At 35.7% G+C, this 24,168-nt stretch overlaps 1 protein-coding gene across 4 annotated transcripts in view; it reads right to left on the bottom strand.

Moving 5' to 3' along the window:
- Positions 1–24,168, bottom strand: part of PTPRQ (protein tyrosine phosphatase receptor type Q) — a 125,851-nt gene that overhangs the window by 4,886 nt on the left and 96,797 nt on the right. For all 4 annotated transcript variants that reach the window (XM_039704215.1, XM_039704216.1, XM_039704218.1 and 1 more), the window contains 9 exons: positions 23,562–23,661; positions 22,606–22,734; positions 14,275–14,356; positions 9,788–9,878; positions 8,314–8,390; positions 5,916–6,050; positions 5,674–5,799; positions 2,981–3,129; positions 1,006–1,141 (listed from right to left, as the gene is read on the bottom strand). In XM_039704215.1, the coding sequence (XP_039560149.1) occupies positions 1,006–1,141; positions 2,981–3,129; positions 5,674–5,799; positions 5,916–6,050; positions 8,314–8,390; positions 9,788–9,878; positions 14,275–14,356; positions 22,606–22,734; positions 23,562–23,661 (1,025 nt within the window). The remainder of the gene's footprint in view (positions 1–1,005; positions 1,142–2,980; positions 3,130–5,673; positions 5,800–5,915; positions 6,051–8,313; positions 8,391–9,787; positions 9,879–14,274; positions 14,357–22,605; positions 22,735–23,561; positions 23,662–24,168) is intronic.

The following is a 24,168-nucleotide window of genomic DNA, read 5'->3' as shown; positions in this document are numbered from 1 at the left end:
TCATCTCAGAATATCACCAGAAGGTCCCATAAAATCTTCTGAAGAAGGATTAACTGCTTTGTGTATTCTGACACACTTTTTACATATTCTGTTGTGATACAGAATAGCAGAATTTCATTCCAAATGAAGCAAATCTCCTTATATTAAAATCAATTTAAATCCATCAGTCATGTGGAAGTTCATCCTGAAACTACTCATCCATACTGAGAAGTTGGTAAGTCATGCTGTAGACTCAAAGGCTTCAGGTTGCCCTGGGTTAGACCTGGCCAGCAGGCAACTTATGCTAGAAGCCTTATCCAAACAAAGCTGATTTCCATTCCACTGGGCATTTAGGATCAGCTTTAAATTCTAATATTATTCGTTTACATATACTCAGAATCCCAGATACAGCAGAAGGAAGTCTTCCTCACCAGCAGATCATCACTGAGTTCTATCCATACAAAATAAACCTGCTAGAAATGTACTTTTTCTAGACCCAAAACCCACCATTGATTTTGAAAATTTTGAAATCTGTGATTAAATCCATCCATATGTACGATTTTATTTGAAGTGATTGAAAAAGAATCAAGGCATAAATAATGAGTTCAAAGGTAAATGAATATTTTAAAGTTTGGTGGACTATGCCACATATGCATACACCCCAAAAAATACACTAAATTAGTAAATAAAGTCAAATTAAGTAGAGAATGAGTGAATCCATTTTTAATATAACCATTGTTATTTACCCAAAACTTGAAATAAACTTTCTTAGAAACGGAGAAATTATTATTTAGGTTTAAAAATAATTAGCACTCTTTTCAGCACTTGTTAAGACTTTGCTGGCTAAGTGTACTTAGGTGGATACAGACAATATAAATCCGCAATGCTGGAAATAAATAAAATCGGGATTTGATAGAAAATTTATTATACAGCTGATTGTTATTAGCTTTATAGTGTTGTTTTGTAGGTCATGTGAAGACATCACTAATATTTCAACAACAGGAAAACAGAATAGATAAGTCTTACCAGGTTTTGTACCATACACATCCTTTCACTTCTTAGCTCAGCTACAAGTCCATAGATGTCCACAAAATCATGGTCATTTACATGTTGGGTTAAATGGTCAAGTGCAATATAAACACCTGTTCTTCCAACACCAGCACTGCAAACGTGATAAACAAGATAAAATAAAGATTTTGTGTTAATGCTTTCAGCATCTTCTTAGAATATTCTGGATAAATTGCTTATTGTGAAAAGAAAAACTTTTGAAGCAAAACTTGATTCTTTTTTTAAAGTATTTACAGGTTGTGAATTCCTTTCATTGTTGTGTTTATTGGTTGTGAATTGGATCAAGTGAAATCTGGATTTGAGCCATTTTCAAATTTTGATTTCACATTTTCATAATTTTTGATTTCTCATTTTCATGAGGTAAATGAGATATTACTTATTTATATGTTCATATGAACCAAACATGTTTGAGTGGAAAAAAAAAGATCCTATAGCTTTTCTGTGAGTTTTCTAGAGCTCATTAATTGAGAAGAAAAAAAATCACAAGATTTTGTGAAATTACACTGGGATTCTGTAATACTTTTAGTATTATATCCCAAAATAACATGGGATCTAACAAAAAAATTCAAAAGAAAACACTTTTAAAAGGAGGATGAGTGTGCAATACCTGCTGGTAGGTAGTGTTTTATTTCAAGGTCTTATAATGAATAGGATCATTTCCAAATGACTATCAGACTTCTCTGCAATTGGTGTAATAAATGCAGGGTATATCACTGCAGATAATCAAGAGATGTATAGCAGAACTCTTGAGCTTGCAATATCTAATGAGCAAAAATTAATGAATGAGTTTTCTTGATATGAGAATATACAGTAACGCTTTATAACCATCAGGAATTTGAGCACAGGTGTGGTATCAGGACCATGCTGGCCCCTTTACATCTCTCCCTTCTGAAAAGGATATAGGGTTCCTTGCAGAGGGTCCCCACAGAATTTGTGTCCTGAAAACATGAAGACTCTGTTGTTCTCTCCTGCCATAGTCTTTGTGGCCCTTGCAGTAGAGGGAAATGTTCATCAAAGACAGCAATATTAAATGAGTAAGGCTTTACTACCCTTTGTGGGTACTACCCATAGGATGCTGAGGACAAATAATAAGAACTCCCATGCGAGATAAAGTGGAAAAATATTTGTAGCATTAAAGGCATCTTTTCCTTCCTCTTATTTCCAGACTCACACCAAGTGAGAATGAGGCAAAGAAGACTCAGTAACAGACCTATGAGTTCAGTTCTCTTTTATGGAGCATGCCCACACATTCAGTGGGAACACTGACCTGCACAAAATGCAAGTCACATTCATTGGTTTCCTTAAGACTTAGGCCTCCCCACACATACTCTTTGAAACAGAAATTTAAGGGTATTAATGAAAACAGTGGAAACTGTGACAGCTGAACATCTCTAACCACCAGACCATTTATTTAAGAGCCTAAATATAGGTTTTAACTGTTTACAGGCATCCAAGTTTGAAATCTGGCCTATGCAAACCCTTATTTCTATTTCTCATACTCTGTGGCTTCAAACAGCTTCTTCCTTATGATATGTGACATATACATTTAAAAAATATTTTTAATACTTGCTTCTTAAGAAGAGTTTTAATTGTAATAAAAGTAATTTAAACCAATACATGTCATTTGCTGTTCCTCTTCTCATGATTGAAGAGGAAAATGGAGAAAAATCCAGCAGTACTTTATGGTAATTTTTTTAGCAATTATTTCCCTCACGTCACCTCAGTGGATTTCCATAAACAGCAGAACAGACATTGGCATTTTACCTTCTAGAAAGGAGTGAGAAGGATTGCTAGAGAAACCTTCACTGCTGTCCGTACTAGAACAATATCTGTGTACTCAGTCTCCATGGTAGCTCTTCTGGCAACTTCCCTGTGCATTATTATGGACTTGAGAGTCCAAGCTACCAAACGATGATTTGGTGAATATACTCACCTGCAGTGAACCACCATGGGTGTGCTATCATGTGCTCGACTTGCACGGATGAGTTTTACAAAATGGATAATTGGTGCAGTAGTTTCGGGGACTCCATGTTCTGGCCAAGAAGTGAAGTTACACTGCCGCACCATCATGCAGTCTCCATGCTGAAAAGTACATAATAATGCAGTTTTTACAGAAGAAATGCTACAGAAGGTTCAGTAAGGTACATGCAACCTTCTCAGTAATTTAATATATATATAAAAAAGTTAGAATAGCATAAATTATAAGATTACTGGCATGAAGAGATAATTTGCTGTGTGTAGAACTTCTGACAGGTTTTTTGAGGGATGGCATCAAGTCCATCTTTCAGAAAGTATTAGTTTTTTCAGTAGTGACTCTTCATTTGACTTTAGTCATTATATCTGTAATTTGTAGATTTCAGGTTGAAGTTTCTATGGCTCATTTAGAAATTTAGTCAGCTGGGATGACAAATTTGTTCAGGAAAAAAGCAATTACTCTAAGAGTGATCCAGTGTGGTAAAGGCAAACGCACATACACTGGGTGAACACAGATATATTTTCTTCCATGTTCTCTCAATCAGAGCAGTAGCATCAGTAACGTCAAAAAAGAGGTTATGATCCAATACCCAGATTACCTTTGAAGGACGTAAAACTGAAAGAACAGGATCATGCCAAAGGCCTGTCTACATCAATGTGCTCTTTCCAGCAGTAGTCAAGAAAAAAATGTTAGGGAACATTATAAAACATGACAACAATGTAGCTGTAATTCCCCAGAATATCCTTTCCATTCTTAGTAGTTTGTGACTTGTGAACTGCCTCAGTGAAACAGTAAATCGAAATTTAATAGTACTCATTAGTATTTTTTTCTACTAATTTATATAGATTTTTTGAATCCCTGTAAATTTTTAGCCTTCACAATATCCTGCAGCAAGGAGTACCACAGTTCAATCAACTGTTGTGAATTGAACCAGTTTCTATTTTTTCAAATTGTTTTTGAACCAATCACTGGCTTCTTTCATATTGCAAGAAATACTGAACAATGGTGAACAATTATGTGTAGCAATTACTTTGTAGTTGTACTATTATTTTTAAACTGATCAACATAAAAATGGAAGAGAAATTCACAATGGCAATGATTTTGAGTTATTTGCTTCACATATGCTTTTTATCTTCACTGCAAGATCATCAAGCATTCACCCACTTGTGAATGAACATACAATCTTAAAATCAGCAATACAGCAAATTTATAAGCAAAATGACATGCTTATAAAGGGCATAGCTTTTTGTGCAGGATAGTTCAGCAACAGTAAATTGATCACCCAGTCAATTCAGATTATCTTCTTTTCAGTCTCACCCTCGTTAACACAAGTAACTTGGCATTTCACTGGAATTAATTTTTATTCTAAATAGTCCTTTTTCCAGTCTTGCTTATCTATGTTCTATTTCTAGCAGAAATTTTTAAACTGATCAACATAAAAATGGAAGAGAAATTCACAATGGCAATGATTTTGAGTTATTTGCTTCACATATGCTTTTTATCTTCACTGGAAGATCATCAAGCATTCACCCGCTTGTGAATGGACATACAATCTTAGAATCAGCAATACAGCAAATTTATAAGCAAAATGACATGCTTATAAAGGGCATAGCTTTTTGTGCAGGATAGTTCAGCAACAGTAAATTGATCACCCAGTCAATTCAGATTATCTTCTTTTCAGCCTCACCCTCATTAACACAAGTGACTTGGCATTTTACTGGAATTCATTTTTATTCTAAATAGTCCTTTTTCCAGTCTTGCTTCTTTATGTTCTAATTTTAGCAGAAAAAAAAAAGGTTTATCTTCTCTCAGTCATTTTTAAATGTTCAGTTTCTCTGTAGTATGTGCACAACATATCCCTATGGAGTGGCTGCTGAGACAGCCCCTACCTGCTGTGTGCCCTTTGTCACGTGCACAGGCCACAGCATGGCAATGCCTGCATTAGCACAGCCCAGTTCAGGTCCTAGGATCTGGCTGCACTACTTGCAACGCAAATCAGTTCTGGCAGTGCCAAAGAAAGATGATTTAATTTTGGGTCTTTATTCCCGGATTGCTTTTTGAGCCCACCTGCTGTTCCCAGTTAATGCTGGGTTATAATTTTTCCAACACGTGGAAACTGTATTGTGGGTCATGACAAAGGTGAAGGTCTCTGCTGTACCCCTGCTCCTCCTTCCCGGCACAAAGAGTAGGAGTAATACTGATGGTTCTCATTCATTGGGTGAATCTCCTGGGGGTGGAGGCCAATGGCTGGTGGTACAATGCAAAGCAGCTGCACCAGAGAATCTTGCCCTTTAATCTGAGAGGGATACATTGAAGGGATTTGTCTGATCTCAGAATGGTTAAGATTACTCCTTTCTAGAACAGACGCAATTGTGTCCAAGTAGAAACTTCACCTCCCACCAGATCAGAAGTTCAGTAACCTTAACAGCCCCTTCATAGAATATTGGACAAATATCTGAGCTCTTTGTGACAAAAATCTTCAGGAAATAAAACATCAATGAAAATAAAATGCAGGACAACCAGGCAGTACAAAGCATGCACATTAAAATATTAAAAGAATATTGAGGGAGTAGTTGGGTGGGATGTAGCATATCTGATGTTCTTTTGGGTGTTGGATGAATTTTTTCCATCAACTTCCAGTGCTGGCTTACCCTTTCAATTTTTAGGTCTCTGATGGTCCAATCTATTTGAATATCTTCCATCAATTTAGTAATCACTATATCCCCAAACACAGTCACTGGTTTATTATCTTCTGGCCAGTACTGATGACATCTTATCTGCAGGGAGATGATCACTAATTAATTAACAATTATCATGTTATAATCTTGACAGAAACTACATACAGAATTCCCAATTATATCAAATGCTTTTAACTAGTTCACTGGTAACTTACACGTCCTTTTTCAAAACATTGTGTGAGCATCACAAGTGTTTTAGCTCTTGTCTCCCACACCATTCTCCAGAAATCACCCACTGTTCCTGGTAAAGGTCCCTGAGTTGCAATAAACTCGTTTGGACATAAATAGCCCTAAGAAAGAGAAAATGTTTAATACATAATGGTTGGCAAGGAAACAAAAGAGTTTGCATGTGACTCACAGTTGTGCCTGTATCTGCCATGCCTAAGGCTAAAACCTTGTCAGACATACTAAGCGAATTGGCATATGCCTCAATAGTCACTGCATGGCAGGCTGCCCTGGAAAACTAAGAAAGAAATGGCTTTTTTTGGCAGTCCAGTTATGAACCAATACTCTACTAAAGTATGGGAAGCGCCATGGTAATAGAAATGCATTTAGCAGAGATATTACAGGGACATCAGGTCATCAATTCCCATTTAAAAGTATCTAAGCCTTCATATTATACTTACTGCAGATCCAGCAAAAGGCCACCAAGAACTAAATCAAGAGGTGGCCAACAAAGGAGAATCAAATAGTGCTAAGGAGCAGTGGAGCCAGGGAAACAAATAAGGAGCAGTCTCAGAGCCAGTGCAAGTAATACACACACTAATGACCTTGTTCTTTGGTGATTGTCTGGGATATGCTGTAATTTGGGGTTGAAGCTTATTGAAATAAATGATCTCCGATTAAAGGTTTTCAAGAAACCTACTGACGGTGTTGACTTTTATTTTAGTGTTGGCTTTTGCTCTTTGGTTAATTTATAAATTGGTGTAAAACTTGGGAAGAAGGAAGTTTATTGAAAAAATTTATCAATGCTCTGAGTGCATGGTTTCACATGGATCTGGGTCCTCATAGGAAAGAAGTACACCTACAGGAACTATTATGTACTACAGAAAGTCTAAAATAACTACAACAGCAATAATAGCAATAAATTTATGCTGTAGAACTAGCAGTTTATAATATCACAGTGTCCTGCTTATTGCTCAAAACAACTGACACAGTGGTTTATAGCACCACCAAAGCTTCTTGTTGGAATTATAGCCCTATAATTCACAGCTGCCTGTTACTTACTCCATCTATAATATAAAGAACAGGTGGCAGTGGGAAACTATGTTAATCCTCTTTAGTTTAAGAGTGAGGTGAGAAACTATAACTCAGGGATGCAAAGCTCACAGTTCAGTTACTGACTTCGTTTAACCAATGAAGGTCAAAGTAGTAGCAGAATTCCCATTTGTTAAAACTACGTACAAGACTTCTCTTTTCCTTTCTTTACAAGCATGCATATGTAGACAGGCCTAGGTGATTAGGTATGTAAATACACATACATATTGCATGTTTACAGCTATATGCATTTATATATTTATACATCTACAAACATGGAAAGTGAGTGCATATAAAGGGTGAAACTTTAGCCTTGAGAAACCATAACACTGGAACTGTCTATTCACTGATGAATGGCCATCTAAAATGTATGCACACAAGCAAAATCTCAGCAGGGAACACTGTAGCTGGCTTTTGCTGCAGCTTTTTGGGAATTGCTGTTAGTGTTCCCTGCCTAAGACTTGGCCTGTCAGTGACAGGAAGGGTAAAGACCAGACCATGCTCCAAGATGCCTCTGCTTTCCTTCTCAGCCATTCTGTGTAGTCCCAGCATCAAATGGCATGGTTCTTCCTATCTGCCAACTCTCATGTCTTGCTACATGTTTGAAAAGTATTTAATGTAAATCAAGTCTTGACCTCATGTGAGATCACCAGCCACTGCTAGAAGAGATTAGATGCGTAACTATATAATTCACACTTTGAGCTTCAACAGGACAAAAATGAGATTAAAATATAGATGAAGAATTTACTGAGCACACAATAAGAAAATGGGAAAGTCTGAGAAGAAAGATGAGGATGAAAAATATAGTATTCTTTTCTTCTTCAAGAAGCCTACTTTCATTTTCCTTCATCATAACTTTCACAAAATAATAAGGAGCACACTAAAACTGTTAGCTATTTCTATGAAAGTTTTCAGTTCAGTATCTTTGCACTGTTCTATTCATATACAACAACTTTAACTCCTGAATCAAGAGACCAAACACCTATCTAAACAATTTACCTAGGTGTGAGTTCCACTATTTCCTTTTATCAAAATGGTATGAGATAACTTATAAAAAGCAACTTGCTGGACACAGTTTTGATTATTTTTGGAAATCATTGCTTAGCAATGAAAATGGAATATATACTTTATTAACTTGCCATGTCTAGTGCCACAGGAGTCACTTGAACAATGTCATGGCAACAGTGGCTGTACTGAATGAAAGAAAAACTAGAATCTTGTTTTTGTTGCGAATTATTTTTTTACTCTTCTACCAGAAAACAAATACAGTAAAAATGTGAGAGACTTTCTACTTACAGACACATAGCTGGCATTAATGTAGTCAGATCCAGGAATACCAGTATCAGGCATCAGCTTTACTCTGTTGTTATTATCTATCATGGAAGTAAAGTCTAGTTAACAGAAAGATCGGCTCAAAAACCATAAAACATGTAAAAAGTGTTCCTGGAGTGCTAGGAAATCAAAAATACTGTTATTAGCAGTAACAATATTTGATGGAGTAGAACACTAACTACAAAGGTAATTTAACCTTTTTTACACTACTATGTGGTCTTTCTTCAATGTTCCAGACATGTAGCAGATAATACTTTTTAATTTAAATGGTGAATGAGCTGAAACCTCCAATTTGATGTACATATGGGAGGATTCTGTACCTAAAATGAGCCTGTGTACTTCAAGCCATGCTGTCCTAGCATACACAGCTTCTGCGTGAATCAGAGGGCAGAGTCAGGGGACTGATGGTTTTTATATGTACTTGCTACCTAGGTCACTGAGAGAGATTCTGGCACTTTTATAATTATATTTTTTTATTTTTATTTTTTTTTACATAAAGTTAATCCATTATTAAAAAAAAAAAAAGAAAAAAGAAAAAAAGTTTTCTGATTTGGTCCTACAGTATGCATGCAGAAAAGACAAAACCCAAGAAACATATCATGTGTGTAACACCAGAGTTTTGGTGTTTGGTCTTCAACTTAGTAAATAACTTTAGAATACAAAGTTTAATATTTATGAAACATATCTGTTTATGTCTTATCTGTCATGAGGATAAATTTTTAGTGACTGTGACTTAGAATATGTCTTGAACAAGGCAGTAGATAGCAAGAACAGCTGCTCTGAAAAGTTAATAGCACAGAATGTAGCATTATTAACCAAGGAATGCTATGCAATCCATCTCACATCACAACTAATGCCTAAAATAATAATGACATTTCTTGTCTTATTAACTGAAAAATGAAGCAGTGTTGAGTATAGAGAGACAGACTGCTGTCTCCTGTGATAATATCTAGCCTGGGCTTATAAGTTATCATACAGTCACTCTGATCTTCTGTGGAACCTTTTAGCACATGTACACATATCCACAAGAAAGCATATCCAGACTCCTGAGGTAGCTGAATGCACAAACATGTGGATTTTATATGTTTAAAAAATTACTTCTTACTAAAGGGGAAAAGAAACCAATAAGGAAGAATTTTAAAGAGTTTGCTACATGGCTTGAATTACAAAGCCAAGAAACTATTGAGGCTACAGTTTCTTGCACCTGCATATTAAAGCTTGTGAGAGCAAGTTGAAAGCTACTTGCAAATAAAACTGCCTTAAAAAAACCCACAAAGTAAAGATGGATTACTTGACAGAAAATGATTTCATAATGTGGAGTAGACTGTACTGCTATTTCAAAGACAGATCAAACAAAAATACACTTGCATTACAAATATCTGTTACACTATTGAAAGTAAAGAGCAAAATGGAGGAGTTGGTCAATAAACACACGTACATGGCTTTATGTTTGGGAAACGATTCTTAGACCTGTTCCAAGGCAGATCAGCATCTGTTGAAGCAAGGTCTTCAAGAAACTTGGGAAGTTCCTGCAAAGGAATAAATGTTTGTTGGAAAACTTTTCCACTTGCATTCAAAATATGACACAATCATCCAGTAAGAGGATGATTGTGTCATATTTTGCAGAACTCTACAGTTCTGCAACGCATTCAAAATATGACACAATCATCCAGTAAGAGGAAAAACTCTACAGTTCTGCAACAGTGCATTTCTAAGAATAGCTGGAAGCATTACAGAGCTTCCCACCTCACTGTCAACCCCAGTTAAATCAGCAGTGTTAGATGCAGCACTGCAGACAATGCTGTCGACTTGAACAATTAAGTCTACATGAACTTTCACCTTTAAAAGCCTGGATAAAGTCAGTCTATCACCTTTTTAGTTTTCTGATTTTTTTCATGAAGTCACATGCTTGCTTACCATGCCCTACTGACTCAGTCTTGAATAATGCCTTTTCCTGACTCTGTAGCTTGGGAGAGTTTGTGCTACAACATGAGAACTGATGAGAATTTAATTAAGTTGAGACAACTGGCAATAAGTTATTGTTCTTGGGACTGTTTGTGAAAGGAGTGGGAAGAGCTATTTTAGGTTGTACTGCAGCTTCATCACTGGCAATTTGCTCTATTACTGGAGGACAGAGATAAATCATTCATGGTGAGGAACTTATTTGATGGGGAAGTTTGTATGCATAAACAGGTATAATTTACAAAGCTGATTAAAAGAGTGGAGACAATTTCAGAACTTGTTAATGTAGAAAATGTGTTAAAGTGGTGACCTTGGTGTTAAAAGAATAGAAGACACAGAAAATCCGGAATTGTAAATACATTGTTAACTTCAATAGAATTTTGCTTTGTTTGACAGATGTTATACACAAATCTGTTTTATATATATATATATATATATATCTAAGATATAAATTAAGAGGTCTACTTTTTGCTTTGAATGAGCACAATATAAAATTTTGCTGAAGTCCCTTCAAATTTGTCTTTTAGTATTAGCGGTTACCATCTGCATGGGCTACATCCAAAAGTTGGGCAGATAGCCTTACTATGAGGCTCAATATTAATTATGCCCTTTTGCCGAGGTATTTGAGACAGTCTGTCTTTTATGAATAAAATTTAATAGGAATCTCCTGGCAAATAAATAAATAAATAAATAAATAAGGTAATGAAAAATAGAAAACCAGGACTGTTTTATTTCAGTCCTTTTCTTTCATTGTTAATTCAAATATTTTGTCCACTTGGTGTGTAAAACACAGTTAAAGGTTGAAATGTTAAAATTCCTCTAATTCAGAAAGCTGAAACTCTCCCACAAAGTTTCTGTTATTGAATATTTTCTTGAAGGAAGGACATACACAAAATGCCTATTTTGAATAGTGTTTTGGGCCATGGAATCCCGTATAATGTGAACTTTAACTTCCCTCATTTGCCTCACTCCTCTGAGTTTTAGCTTACCAGTCATCTACTGTAGAAGTAGCACCATTATACAGCACTTTGTAGTAGAGAGGAAATAGAGAAGCAGATCTTGTTATTTTCATAATGCTTCCATAACTGAACAAGTGCTCAAAAGCCTCATACCAATTCCCTGCATTAGTAGGGATTTCAGTCTTAGCTATTATTTTCATATTTGTGTTAAGAGTATTTGGGTTCCCAGACTCAGTAAAAAACTTGTCACAGAAACCATGTTTCTTTGCAAACTCATAAAACCTTGAAATAAAGTTTGCATTTTGTTTACTGCAGTACATTTGTGACACTGGTGACTCTTTGAAGGATTTCAGTTTTTTTACTCATGAGCAGAACTTATCATAAATCAAGTATTATACAAGTATTTCTGTTGCAGTAATTTGCCTGTCACTTGAAAGGCATAAGTTCCCAAATGTATTGAGAGACACAGGAATCAGCTGGAAAGCTGGAAGTTTGAATAGCAGTGAGGTGACGCCCATCATCCGTTACTTTGGCTCCCTATGGTTCCTTTAAACTCATCTTTTCTGACAAGAAATGGATCCAGGTCCATTCTGAGGTCCAGATTTCCTTCTCATCACATTTACACACAGGTCCTGTTCACATGTGAACCAAGACTAACCCCTGAAGATGTTCTGGCACTGCAGTTTGGTCAGTCAAGCAAATTAGATGAAACTGGGAATGTCCATAGATTACAAGAGTAAGTGAAATAGAAAGACTCACATTTACTCTGGAAAACTCTAAACTATATTTGTTGTCCGCAAACTGCCTATTGTAAATTATCCCTGGACTACTTTACCTACCAAAGTATATTTTGGAATTGTCCAGGAAGACTGCTAGGTGAAACAGACCAAATCCAACACAGGGAGTATACTAGCACTTCATTAGTGTAAATTATCATATTCTCATATTCTGTTCCCAGTAAACTTGAATTTACTCATCCAGAGACAGACTGAGAGCCCAAGCAAGCTCAGCACTATGCTTTTCATAGAACCACAGAACAATTTGAGTTGGAAGGGGCATTAACACAATCTAGTCCAACCCCTTGTTGGCATGGAAAAGGACATCTTCCACCAGACCTGGTTGTTCAAAGCCCCATCGAACCTGGCTTAGGACATGTCTAGGGATAGGGCATGCACAGCTTCTATGGGAAACTTATTCCAGTTTCACCACCTAGTTATGTGCTGCAGATATGGGTTTACATAATGTTCAAGAGTTTATATCTTGAGCTAATCTTTCCTACACACATTGCAGGACCCTCATGTCATTTCTGTAAAAGTAGAATTATGCATGTGGATAAAACAATGCAGATCTTGAGGTCTGCTTGTTTATTGCATGCATTGCCTGTTCCTGAGTATTGTCATTCAAATGTAATTTGAAGTATGCTGGCAATCCTATTGTTTATCTGTTAAGATGTGCTACAAATAACATAGATAAACTTGTATTGAGGGACTGAACCTACCTTGAAATTCTGCCTGCCCTTGGACAAGTCATCTGGGAAGATATCACTACACTCTGAAACATGGCAGTTGAAGGTCAGAGAGTAAAAAGACTGAAAACCTAAATGACATATAAAACTATCTATTATAGTTGACTATATAAATTATTTGAAGGACACCTCAGCTTCTTGTATTTCTCTAAATTTTAAGCAGACTGCAACAATTTTGGTTTGATAAAACATTATTGTTTAAGATTTAAGACGTTACAATGCTGTAAGGCTTAGCCAATGTGGGTCTCACCTAAAGAAAGTAATACTAGAGACTTTCTAGTAATGAATGTTAATAGGTGAAAGTGTTATTGATATCAAAACTTTTCATCTGTTCAGTCATGCATAATGCAACTATAATAATTTTTTGCTCAAGTGAAATAACACTTCTACTTTATTGCTCTGAGAATTTTATGGTGCTTTTTGTTATTAAATCCAGACCAATTTTACCTAATGAGCATAACAAAAAAACCTGTAGGAAATATCATTAATATTTATACACTTTTGTTAGTGTTTCCTTGGAAACTGAAATATTATAATCTAGCAAAAGAAAAGCCAATTGTTAAGTTTTCATTTTTGTTAATTCAACTGGTAAATTATTCATGGTAAATTTATAAATCCAAAATAATAAAGTCACTGGACACTCACAAATTTTTTGGTGCAAATGACTGTATGTGTTAAGAAAGATAATGATAAAGATTCTAAAATAACAAGAAGTTATTGTTGAGAAAAAATATGATAGCCATAAAATATTACTTAATGAAAATAGTGAGAACTTTGAGATTTAAATTTGGAACTATACAGATATTATATTATCTGTAATGTATATTTGGAGAATGAGGCCCCTTTCAGAAAGACAGACTTGCTGTGTTCATCTGCTTATGTAAGGAAATGAAGGCTATTCATATGGAAGCTATTCTCAAGAGCATAAGAAATTTGCCCTATTACTTGTAGAGGAACAAAAGCCAAAGTACCATGTACAAACCTTTGACTTTCTGCACCAAAATCTATGAAAGAAAAACATTCCTGAGTTTTATGGCAGTATGACTGGGGCCGGAAAATTTTACAGAATGAACATTAACTCTCCTTTTGGAGTCATCACCACTCAGGAAAACAAACATATTTATGGCAGTTAAATACACCTGTGTATATGTTAGAAAACTCTAAATAACTTGTTCTTAGGTAACCTACATGTGCAACACTAGATATGTAAAAACATAAATATGGTGGTCTTGAAATGTTGGAGACTAAAGGAGATCATCTTTGGCTGACACTAAGGTGAATAATTCTGACTAGGTTGCAGTATAGGCTGCAGAATCCAAATCAGTGTACTGTTACTTTCTAAACAATCAACCTGGTAATTGGGTATTGATTATCAAGGCCAGAGTCCTTCATGGCCTTGCCTGCTTAAAATGGACATGAAATGTGACACATGAAACGACTGAATGTCTTGCGATGTTGTGACAACTGCTAGCAACATACCGAAAATTCTTCCTGAAACTTTAGGTTGTTGTTTGTGCAAAGCTCTTCAACGTGTTGTACAAAGGATTTCTTGCTTATTGGCCTGAAAGTAAGGACAGAAGAATTAGAAATCCATAGGGAATATCTTTGCCATTCTTGTTACATAACTGTAGTTTATTAATAAACAATATTTTCCAGTTCAGTGGAAAATTATACTTACAGGCAGAAAATTATAAATTGCTTACAGCATGCTTATTTGATTTCTTTTTGATCATTTAAAAGAGAAACATTTTACCCCCTTATTTTTCTCCCCCACAACATTTTTGATGTTGCTAATGTTAACACTACTGTAAGGTATGATTGTTTTTAAGGGTAACAGCATTTCAAGGAGAGGTTTTGACATTAAAGTAAATTTGTAAGTTTATTATTGCATTCTAAGGTACATAATACTTCTTTATCAGACAGAAAACATTTTACACATTGCAAGGTTTTAGACGTATAAAATATTGCAATGACCTCATTCTCATAATGGCATGGTTTTTAAATCCTGAGGAGTTTAAATAACCCTGTATTACTTCCCAAGCTAAAACACAGACATGCAGGCTTCACCCCAGAGAGAGAGAAAGCATTTCTCCAGTTACCATGCAATTAGTCATGCTTTTATGATTTATACGCAGCTTGGAGTTTTTTTCTAACAAACACTGAGGAGGGAACCACACATTGAGACTCACCAATGAACACAACATAAAAATCTTTAGTAAACTTACTTGATGGATTTTCTATAACTAAGTAACCTGAAATAGAGATCTTTGTTAAATGTAGCAAGCTGACAGTTAACCAATATTGTGCATTTTAATAGGTTCTAGATTAAATACCATGTACCTAAAGATTGGTTTCCATTATGGATTCAAATTCAGATACCTTGGGTTATTGTCTTTATTAGTTTTTATCTCAGGTATCAGCAGATATGAATTACATAGTTATAGTTTCTACCATTTTCTTTAGATTATTCACAGTGCTCTGGGCTCATATGGCCCTGGGAAACCCATCCTTGCTGCACACCACTACATACACACTGACAGGCTTCATTTTGCATTCTTTACCCAATATCACTCTTCTAAGGACCATTTCAGAGCATCAGGATAGGATCAATCTGACTGAACACAGACACCTATTTCTCAGTCACTCTAGATTTCTTTTATAACCAATGAAGAGAAATAGGTGTAATTTCATCTCATTTGAAGCAGATATCTAAAATGAGTCACAGATGAATCATGATACTGGTGTGCCTCTACAGAAACCACAGCCGTGGTTGTTTTCTAAAGATTTTAAAAATTAGTGTCCTGGTTTTATCTTCATTTTTCACATGTTCATGGCTGTTTCTGTATATGTCAATTTTACAAACTGTGATACATATTAAATCTTTAACTTGATCTCATGGCAGGTTTCATGAAGATAGAACATGAGGATCTGTACTCAGAGGACTTTCAGATGGCCTTGAAACTTGGTCAAAATTGCCTCTGAATGGATTTAGAAACCAAATTTTAAGCACTCAGACTCAGAAAACTTGTTTAAAGGACCAAGTAAAAAAGTTTGTAATAATTCAGTTTTAAAGATAACCTGCTCCTTGAAAAAACTCTAACTACCCCTTTTATGTGTCTGTTCCTCCAAATATACATTCTTACACACAATATTACAAAAAATATTCTATAATACAAAGTCTACTGTATTGCTGTCATAATTTTAGGAGAAAAGGAAAAAAAAGGCTTTAAAATAGTTTATTAAATGATTCTTAATTACTTAAATCTTAATTGAGGTAATAAAATTAGATGAATACAATTATTAAATAATTTATTATTAAGCATCAGAGAGGTTAATTTCAAAGCTATGAAGGATGCCTTTGTGGTACACACTTTTTTAGAGCAGTTATCCTGAAACAGTAAACTGGCTATGAAAGCCTCACTGGATCAGTCTCACAGAAGTTAAAAGTATTCACAGAAATAAAGATGCTTACAAAGAAGGACAAGTGAAGGAGAGCTTTAGAGTTAAAAAGAAGGCAATAAGATAAGAAAGCATGCCACTCTATTTATTCAGAATGTTTAGACACGTAGCTTGTGCTCAGTGCATCACATCAGTTGTGATTATCTGCATTATATGGCAGATGAAACTACCTTCTAGTAATATTGGCAACATTAGAATTTCCTAACAAAAAAAAAAGAACTTTCAATAGTTGTACCAAGGTACTGTACACAAATAAATTACCTAGTCTTTGACTAGAACAGAAATTTTTGTAGGTTTTTTTCAGGTCAAAATTTTAAGCAGAATTTGAAGGGAAGTTACACTTCTTTTTCCTTTGAATTCACCTAAATTCATGTCCCAGTTGACATTCCAGTAATTTTTCAAATACTCTCCTCACATTTTTAGCAATGAGGGGCTTACTGCACATAATTTGCAGTAAGAAAATGCAGTTTTGTCATTCGGAAATCAAAATTACTTCCGTGCTGTGCGTAATCAATCCAGGCAGGTAATTTAGTGTTTCAGGGATGAAGGTACATGGATCCAACAGTATGAGGTTTTTAAAAAAGCAAGGGATCTATGGATTGACACTTTAACCTATCTGTAGGAATTTAAGTGATTTTTAGAACTACTGCACTGTCACTTTTTTGTTAGTAGCAAGTGCACATAGCAATAGCTTGACAGCTTAGAAAATAAGATGATTTACTTTAAAGTGCTTATAGGAAAGTTAATGTCTAGCTTGTCTGACTGTGGCAAAGGTGTTGGCTTTGCTGTGTAAGGATCTTCAGAAGGGATGAATTTTGTGTTTGCACTAAAGACTTCCAGCAATTCTCAGTTTCAGCATCCTTAGGTTTTAAAAAATAGTATTTTTTCTATGTCTCTTGATTTTGAATACACAGTAATAATCTTACAATATTTTGTCACTGAACAAATACTCATCTATATGTAATATTGTCCTCCACATTTCCCAGTGTTTTGTATAAAACTTAAAAATATAAATATCACTAGATCTTGATGAGCACAGTTCAGAATCAAGCCATGAAGTAGAAAATTTTCCTATTTCAGCTGGACCATTTCAGATTCCCGCTTGCCTGACTTTGATATGAGGAAAGAAAAACATTCTCTAAGATAAAGAATGCTTTATAGCTTTAAATCTGATTTTCTTTTAAAACAGTGTATTGTTTCATGTGTGGGGTTTTTTTGAAGACTATCAAAAATCAATCCCACTCAGATTACATATGATAGAGCTAGAAAGAAGCCATTTATTTGTGTTGGCAGTGATAACTGAAGACATATTGTCACACAGACTCAGCTTTCTCTCTGGGTCAATCATCTGAAATCCACAGGGAATTAAAATTTCGTCCAACCAGAAAACTGCAGAAATTACTATGGAGGCAAAAGGCTTAACTCATAAGCACCACTGACACTTACTAGGACCAACAGAGGAACTAATTTTTTACAAGTTAATTGAGAGCAATATTGAGTTTAACCCTTCCTATGTATTAAAGGCCTAAGGAAAGAGAGCACATGGTCATTTCTTCCATTGTACCAGGACACATACATTCATAAACCTTGTTGTCCTGGAGCACAAACTTCAGGAAGCCTATTTTTGATAGCTCAGTGCTAAAGTGAAATTTGTTGAAGAAAAAATGAAAGGGAGAAGCCATGCCTATCCCTACTCCAAAGAAGACAGATCTGTCTACACAAAGAAAGTATCAGGCTGGTCTTTAGCAATAAGTGTGTGTGCAAAATTGTTACATCAGATATAGACACCCACTGAATGCATAGCGTATAGGAAAGATGAGATCAGACAATCATTTTCTATACAGTACTTTTCCATAAGGTGTTCTAATTACCTGGCTTTTGCAGGGACTACACTGTCTGTAATACAGAAATATTTCTTCTGACCCCACTTTCTTGACAAGCTGTCCCACAGAGTGAAACAAAAGCCTCAAAGAATCAACTACAAGGTTCAACTTCTCAAGGAGAGATTTTTTTAAAAACAGGGATCTAAATGGCTTTATCCTTGCTGTGGAAACCACTGCAAAAGTAGGGTGCCAGAGAAGTTGTCTCCTAGGTAAGCGCCTGGAACAGGGTTAACTCACCAAACCTGGTGCACACTGAAAATTTAGGGAGAGAACCTGTTCAAGAAGATTAGTGTCTGCTTTGAAGAGCAACTTGGCAAACCCTGTGGACCTGTTGTAAGTAAGTGGAAGGCAAGTGATGAGTGCATCCATTGTATGTATATTCAGTGAGTTTAGTGAAACAGTGTTTAGTTCAGTTTAGATTTATGGCCTTTGTATGTTTGAAACCAGGTTGTTTTTTACTACTGTCTCACACCATCTCCACTATCACAGAATGCAATGTATGTTCCAAACATGCAAAATTAGCATTTGGGATTCAAAAAGACCTCATTTTCCATTGTATTCTGTAGGACTTAATTCCCTGCATGCCCTCTGAAACTACATCCAATTGATCAAATGCCTAAGAAAGACTTGGGAGTAAGTGTATATGTACTAGCTAGTAGTAGTCATTTTAGCCACTGAAGTTTGTCAATAATATTTTTTATTATTTTTATTATTTTAAAAGACTAGTACTGATTTTCCTTTAATTTCCTGGCCAAAAAAAATGTTACCCACAAAAAAGTTTCAAAATTGTCAAAATGAAATGCTTGGCACTTTTAAATTTCTCTTTTCCTACTCAAACTGACTTTTGTAGTGCAAAATATTTCACATTAAAAAATTATAAAAATGTGTGAAATATAATGTTTTGATTAACCTATACTGAACATTTGCTGAGCTTCAAGCTGTTGAATTTTTGATCTAAGAATGATTTAAAGTATTTACAGTCATATTCATACATAACAGAAATCTTTTTTTTCTAATTTATTGTTTTTCTCATGAGATACCAGCTGCAAAAATTTTCTGAGGTTATGAGCCAAGATCATAAGCTGCAATCCACCAAGTATGACAGAATGTCTGAGGAGACAATGGATGAGAGACAAGAGGGATATTGTGGAGCAGGCTGGAGTATTTTGATTCTGTGGATCAGCTCTGTCAGCTACAAGTATGTGCCTTTATTGATTTATAGTAGCTGAATAATATCATGCCAGAGTAGTGAAAAAAACCCTGTTTTCCAAAATACATTGTGGAGCAGGCTGGAGTATTTTGATTCTGTGGATCAGCTCTGTCAGCTACAAGTATGTGCCTTTATTGATTTATAGCAGCTGAACAATATCATGCCAGAGTAGTGACAAAAAAACCTGTTTTCCAAAATAGTGCCTTCAAATTAGCACTGAATGGAATGATTAGTAGGTGGAGGAAATCTATATTGTTCTGTTTTCACCGAGGATTTTCACGCAAACTACCCACTGCCCTTTCAGGGTGAAGCTGGACCAGATTTCAGTTGATTTACTGCTGCCCGAAAAATACAAACATGCCAGTCTGGTAAAGGATTCTGCCCATCTCTGCCCTCCTCATACACTTGCAAGATGCCATGAACCGCAACACAGCAAGCATTGCAAACACAGCTGAGACAGCTGCCTAAATGCAGCCATGTAGATTGTGCACATTCAGTAATGCCTGTTCCATACACATGGTTAGACTGCAGTCATCAACATTAAATATTGTAATTAAACATGCCAACATGTCACTGCTTTAGCCACAAATCATGAGAATGATAGGGTCACGAACTGGGACTGTGATTGACTTCAGCATATCTGAAGTTCCCCAGTGGCAACAGGTACAAAGTTCTTTTATGGTGCAACTGCGGAAATATAAAAGCAGGAAACAAAAACATTTTAGTCATTAGGTTTTGCAGTGAGCTGCCTTGGTACATGCGGCCATGCTTCTGCCAGCTTCCTCATATAACTCATCATTACCAGGAAGGATTAACTGTATTAAAGACAGTACTAGATACCTAAAATGTCCCTTCTTGCCATTGACTTTACCAGAACAGAATATTACACATAGTGAAAGATTCTTAGAGGCTTAAAAAAAAAGGCCAAAATAAACTAAAGAATTTTGAACAGATAAAGCACATCCTGCCCCTCATCACTATATGTTATCTAAGAGGGTTCCTCGGAGCACATTTTCTGTCTTCAGATGAAAAGATGTAATGAATCCTGTCCTGAGGAGCTCTCAATTAGTGCCTGCACTCCAACAGTTTGTCATAATGCTCAGCAAAGGACCTGGGCAAGGAGTCTGCTGTAGCTTCAGTGACAATATAATTTGAAAAATAATAATCCAAAATTTTAACAGCTGCATCCTGCACCTTACAATGACAGAAGTAGAAAGTCTTTGCTTTTGGCCATTAAGGCACAGTTGGAAGGAGGGAGGAGGAAAATAGAGATGGAAGGACATGACAAATTGCAAACCAAAAAGTGAGACCGACTCATTAAAATAAGGGCGATGTAACTAAGCACTGTTCAGTAAAGGTTTTGCTGTGCATAAATCACAACAAAGTGTACATAAGTATGAAATATTATAGTTTTCAATTACCCTTTAGAGTTTGAGACTGTAAAAATTTAAAATTAAAAAATTTTAAAATAAAATAATTTAGACAGAAAAGTGGCAGAATGGTATCTCCAAACCAACAAAGGATTTGGCTGTGTGGATATGCTGCTGAGATTGTAGGGACATAGTGCATGAAACAGCTGCAGTGTAAGTACAAAAGAGAAAAAAACTAGTTTCTCATAAGTTACCCTAATTTCCAAAGGAAAGAAACTTCATGTTTCTTATGTCACATTTACACTGCCTTTGTTTCAAGAATAGGTTGTTTATATCAGGACTGTATTGCCATACTGTGTTATAATTTCCATTTAAAAATTACCTTGATTTATTTGAAAATAATTGTGGGAGTCCTATAATTCAGCATTAGGAACTAACAATATATATGATCTCATGATGAAAAATACCATTGTTTGCCATTAGAATATTGTCAAAGATTGACATTTCATTTTGATCAGCTATATAATTCAATACAGTATGATAACACACAGGTTAGGAGAAGAGAATGGAAAACACACCATGTTGCTTCAATAATACAAAAACTTACTGGATGACAAAAATCTCCTTGCGTCTAAAGAAAAATGAAGAGTATCTGGAAGTAAAATCCATTAACACTTTAGTACATAAACAACATTAGTTCTATTAATATTCAGCTAACAACGTGGATACAAGGTAATTTTGAAGATCCATTGAGATTATTTATCTGAAGCACAGTTTCTGCAGTGCATTGGCAATGGTTCTGCCTTCAGAAGATGCTTTGCACTGTTATTAGCAGGTACTAAATTCTGCTATCTGAGCAAGTGCCCCGCACAGGACATAGCCCAGCCCTTACGTCAATGAGTTCCAGATGATTCCCAGTATGTTTTCTCATCTGTTACCAGCAGCCATTCTTGTGTGCTCTATTTTGAACAGGTTTGTACATGCAATCAACTTACCCTGTACCACACACAGACACACACAAAAGCCCCAGGTCAACAGCTACAACCTTTCATCTTCCAGCTATTCCTAGTCTGCAACAGTAGGATATTTGGCTACTAGGGCAAGACTATTTTGGGCTTCTCATCTTTAAGGAGACTGCCTACCACAGTGTTTCATCTGTGAGACAGCAGGGAAAATACAGGCAGGTGAAGAATGTTCTCCAAATATTTTTAACACAGTTGGATGTCACATAGTATTGATAACCAGCATTATATTTATTTGTTGAGTAATATCAACATTTCTGGCAGTCAAAAAGCAGTTATTTTGATAAATATCTGTGACAAGATTTCTTGTCAGATACAAAATGTGAATTGCTGCATGCACCTTAAATGAGCAGATGTTAGGATAGCCAGTGTGCTGAGCTCCACAGAAACCCAGATGTTATGCCAATTCTTTTTTTAAACAAGACAAATGCTTTCAAAATGTCAATTAAACAATGACAGATTTGTTCCTGAGCTAGTTGATTTGTTCTTGAATTAGTTCACAGGAACTTCTAGGAGTCTGGCTTTTTCAAAAGGTTGTGTAAGTTTGCAGCCTACATAAAAAAGTTGGGCCATTAAAAACACTCAGAAATTCTGCATATTTAAAATATGTAGCCCTTCTTTGGCTAACACAATTAAACAGTAATTTGCACTTAGATTTTTATCTTGTCATAAAAAGAGCTTAAGATTAAGTGATTTTCTAAAAGCTAGTGAGAAGTGTCTTGAGGCTGGAGGTCATTCTTTGAAAAAGGATCTCAGTGACCTGTGTAAATAAGAACAGCACAAACACTTCCAAACAAGCAAAGGTCAGAAAGGGGTCATGGCTACAGACCCTTTGGACTACTGTTTTGCCTGAGGAGTATGCTTACCGTGTAAATCTCTCATCCTTCAGCTCCAGGTCTGCCACAGTGATCAGCTGATCTAGTTTGAATTTCGTGTCAATAATTTCAGCATCTCGTGGGGAGTATGTGCCTCCCTCTTTTTGCTTTTGCCGAATTCTAAATGGAAAATAATAGTGAAAAATACACATACAAAATATTTAAGGACACATATGTCAATGCTTTGATTTGACAGGCTGAAACTGAAAAATGGTTGCCAAGAATCCTTCCTTGGCTTTTATCATTATCTCCCTCATAATAGTGTAATTTAGTTAAATTTATGATGTCTAAAATTCAGAGGAAAGAATCTACATACTGTATTCTTTTAGTTTTTCTACATAAATTCTTTGGAAATGCCTGAATAATGCAGCTGTGTAAGAACAGAACTGATGAATGAGAAAACTACCATCATGTGTGCAGTACACAGCCTGATTCTTTACATGGATATTTTGTTTACTATTTGAATTAAAACTCAATTTGTGTTCTCCATGTGAGAACTCAATGTATTTAACTGATAAATTTATTAGGAAGACAGAAAATATAATTGAGAGTATTTATTTCACACCCAGCTGTAGATAGTATTAGCCATCACGATAACTACAACCAGCTGACACTCTGATCTGTCAATAGAGAAGTGGCTCTGAAAGGTTAAGAAAGGCTACCACACTGATTTACCCTCTGGAGAACTTGGATTTTCTTCATTTATGGAGGTTACCCTCACTAGACTAAATTCTTTGTGAGTCTCTCCTTAAAGTTCTAGATTAAAAAAAAAAAAAAACAAAAAAAACCCAAACAAACAAAAAAACCCCACCCCAAAATAAAGCCCAACCAAAAATCAAGACATTTTGAAATTACAGATTAGTTCCACTTATAGGACTATTTCAATTCTTCTTTAAACCATTTTTGAATGTTTTCAAACCAGCTATGGAAGGATATATAAATTTCACCTTGCGAAAGCATATACTGCAGCCACCAAAAGAACAACTGAAAGTATGCACAAAGTAACAGCAAGGACAACTTCTACAGATCTTCCTGTCAGTCCTTCACCTGCAACAGAAAGTGGAAAGCTAATATATCATAGATTCTTTGGAATTTTTAAATTTCTGACAGTATGGAATTAGGGAATAATGAAAGACAGACCCTTTTAGACTCTAACTGCACCCATTTTATGCTTGTTGAAGAGCTGCTTCAGAAAGGAAAGTATAACAAAACCAGAAACACTTTATGTAAGGGTTCTTAAGCATTGCTGATGTATCCAACATGTTATTTTAATACAGCTGAATGTGCAGGTGTCACCTGGTGTTTTTCAGTATTACCTGCTGAACAGGTTAAGGTCAGTCTATACTGCAGTAACATCTGTGTGAACACTGGCCTGAGTTCATCTCCTGCTTCAGTCTCTGTGCAGGACTGCTCCAGCTCCTCAAGTGAAAAAGGGAGAGCACAACTCTAAAGCAATGAGACTCGCAGCTGCCACTCACAAAGGCAAAGTAAAACACTGTTTTTAGAGATATTTTAAGGGTGCTGAATGAACTGAACTAGTGATGAGATCTGAAC

This window comes from Passer montanus, unplaced genomic scaffold (assembly GCF_014805655.1).
Source record: "Passer montanus isolate IOZ18808 unplaced genomic scaffold, ASM1480565v1 scaffold17, whole genome shotgun sequence".
In the NCBI taxonomy this organism is placed as follows: domain Eukaryota; kingdom Metazoa; phylum Chordata; class Aves; order Passeriformes; family Passeridae; genus Passer; species Passer montanus.
Note: the sequence above shows the minus strand (reverse complement) of the source record. Positions and strands in the feature narration are given on the sequence as shown.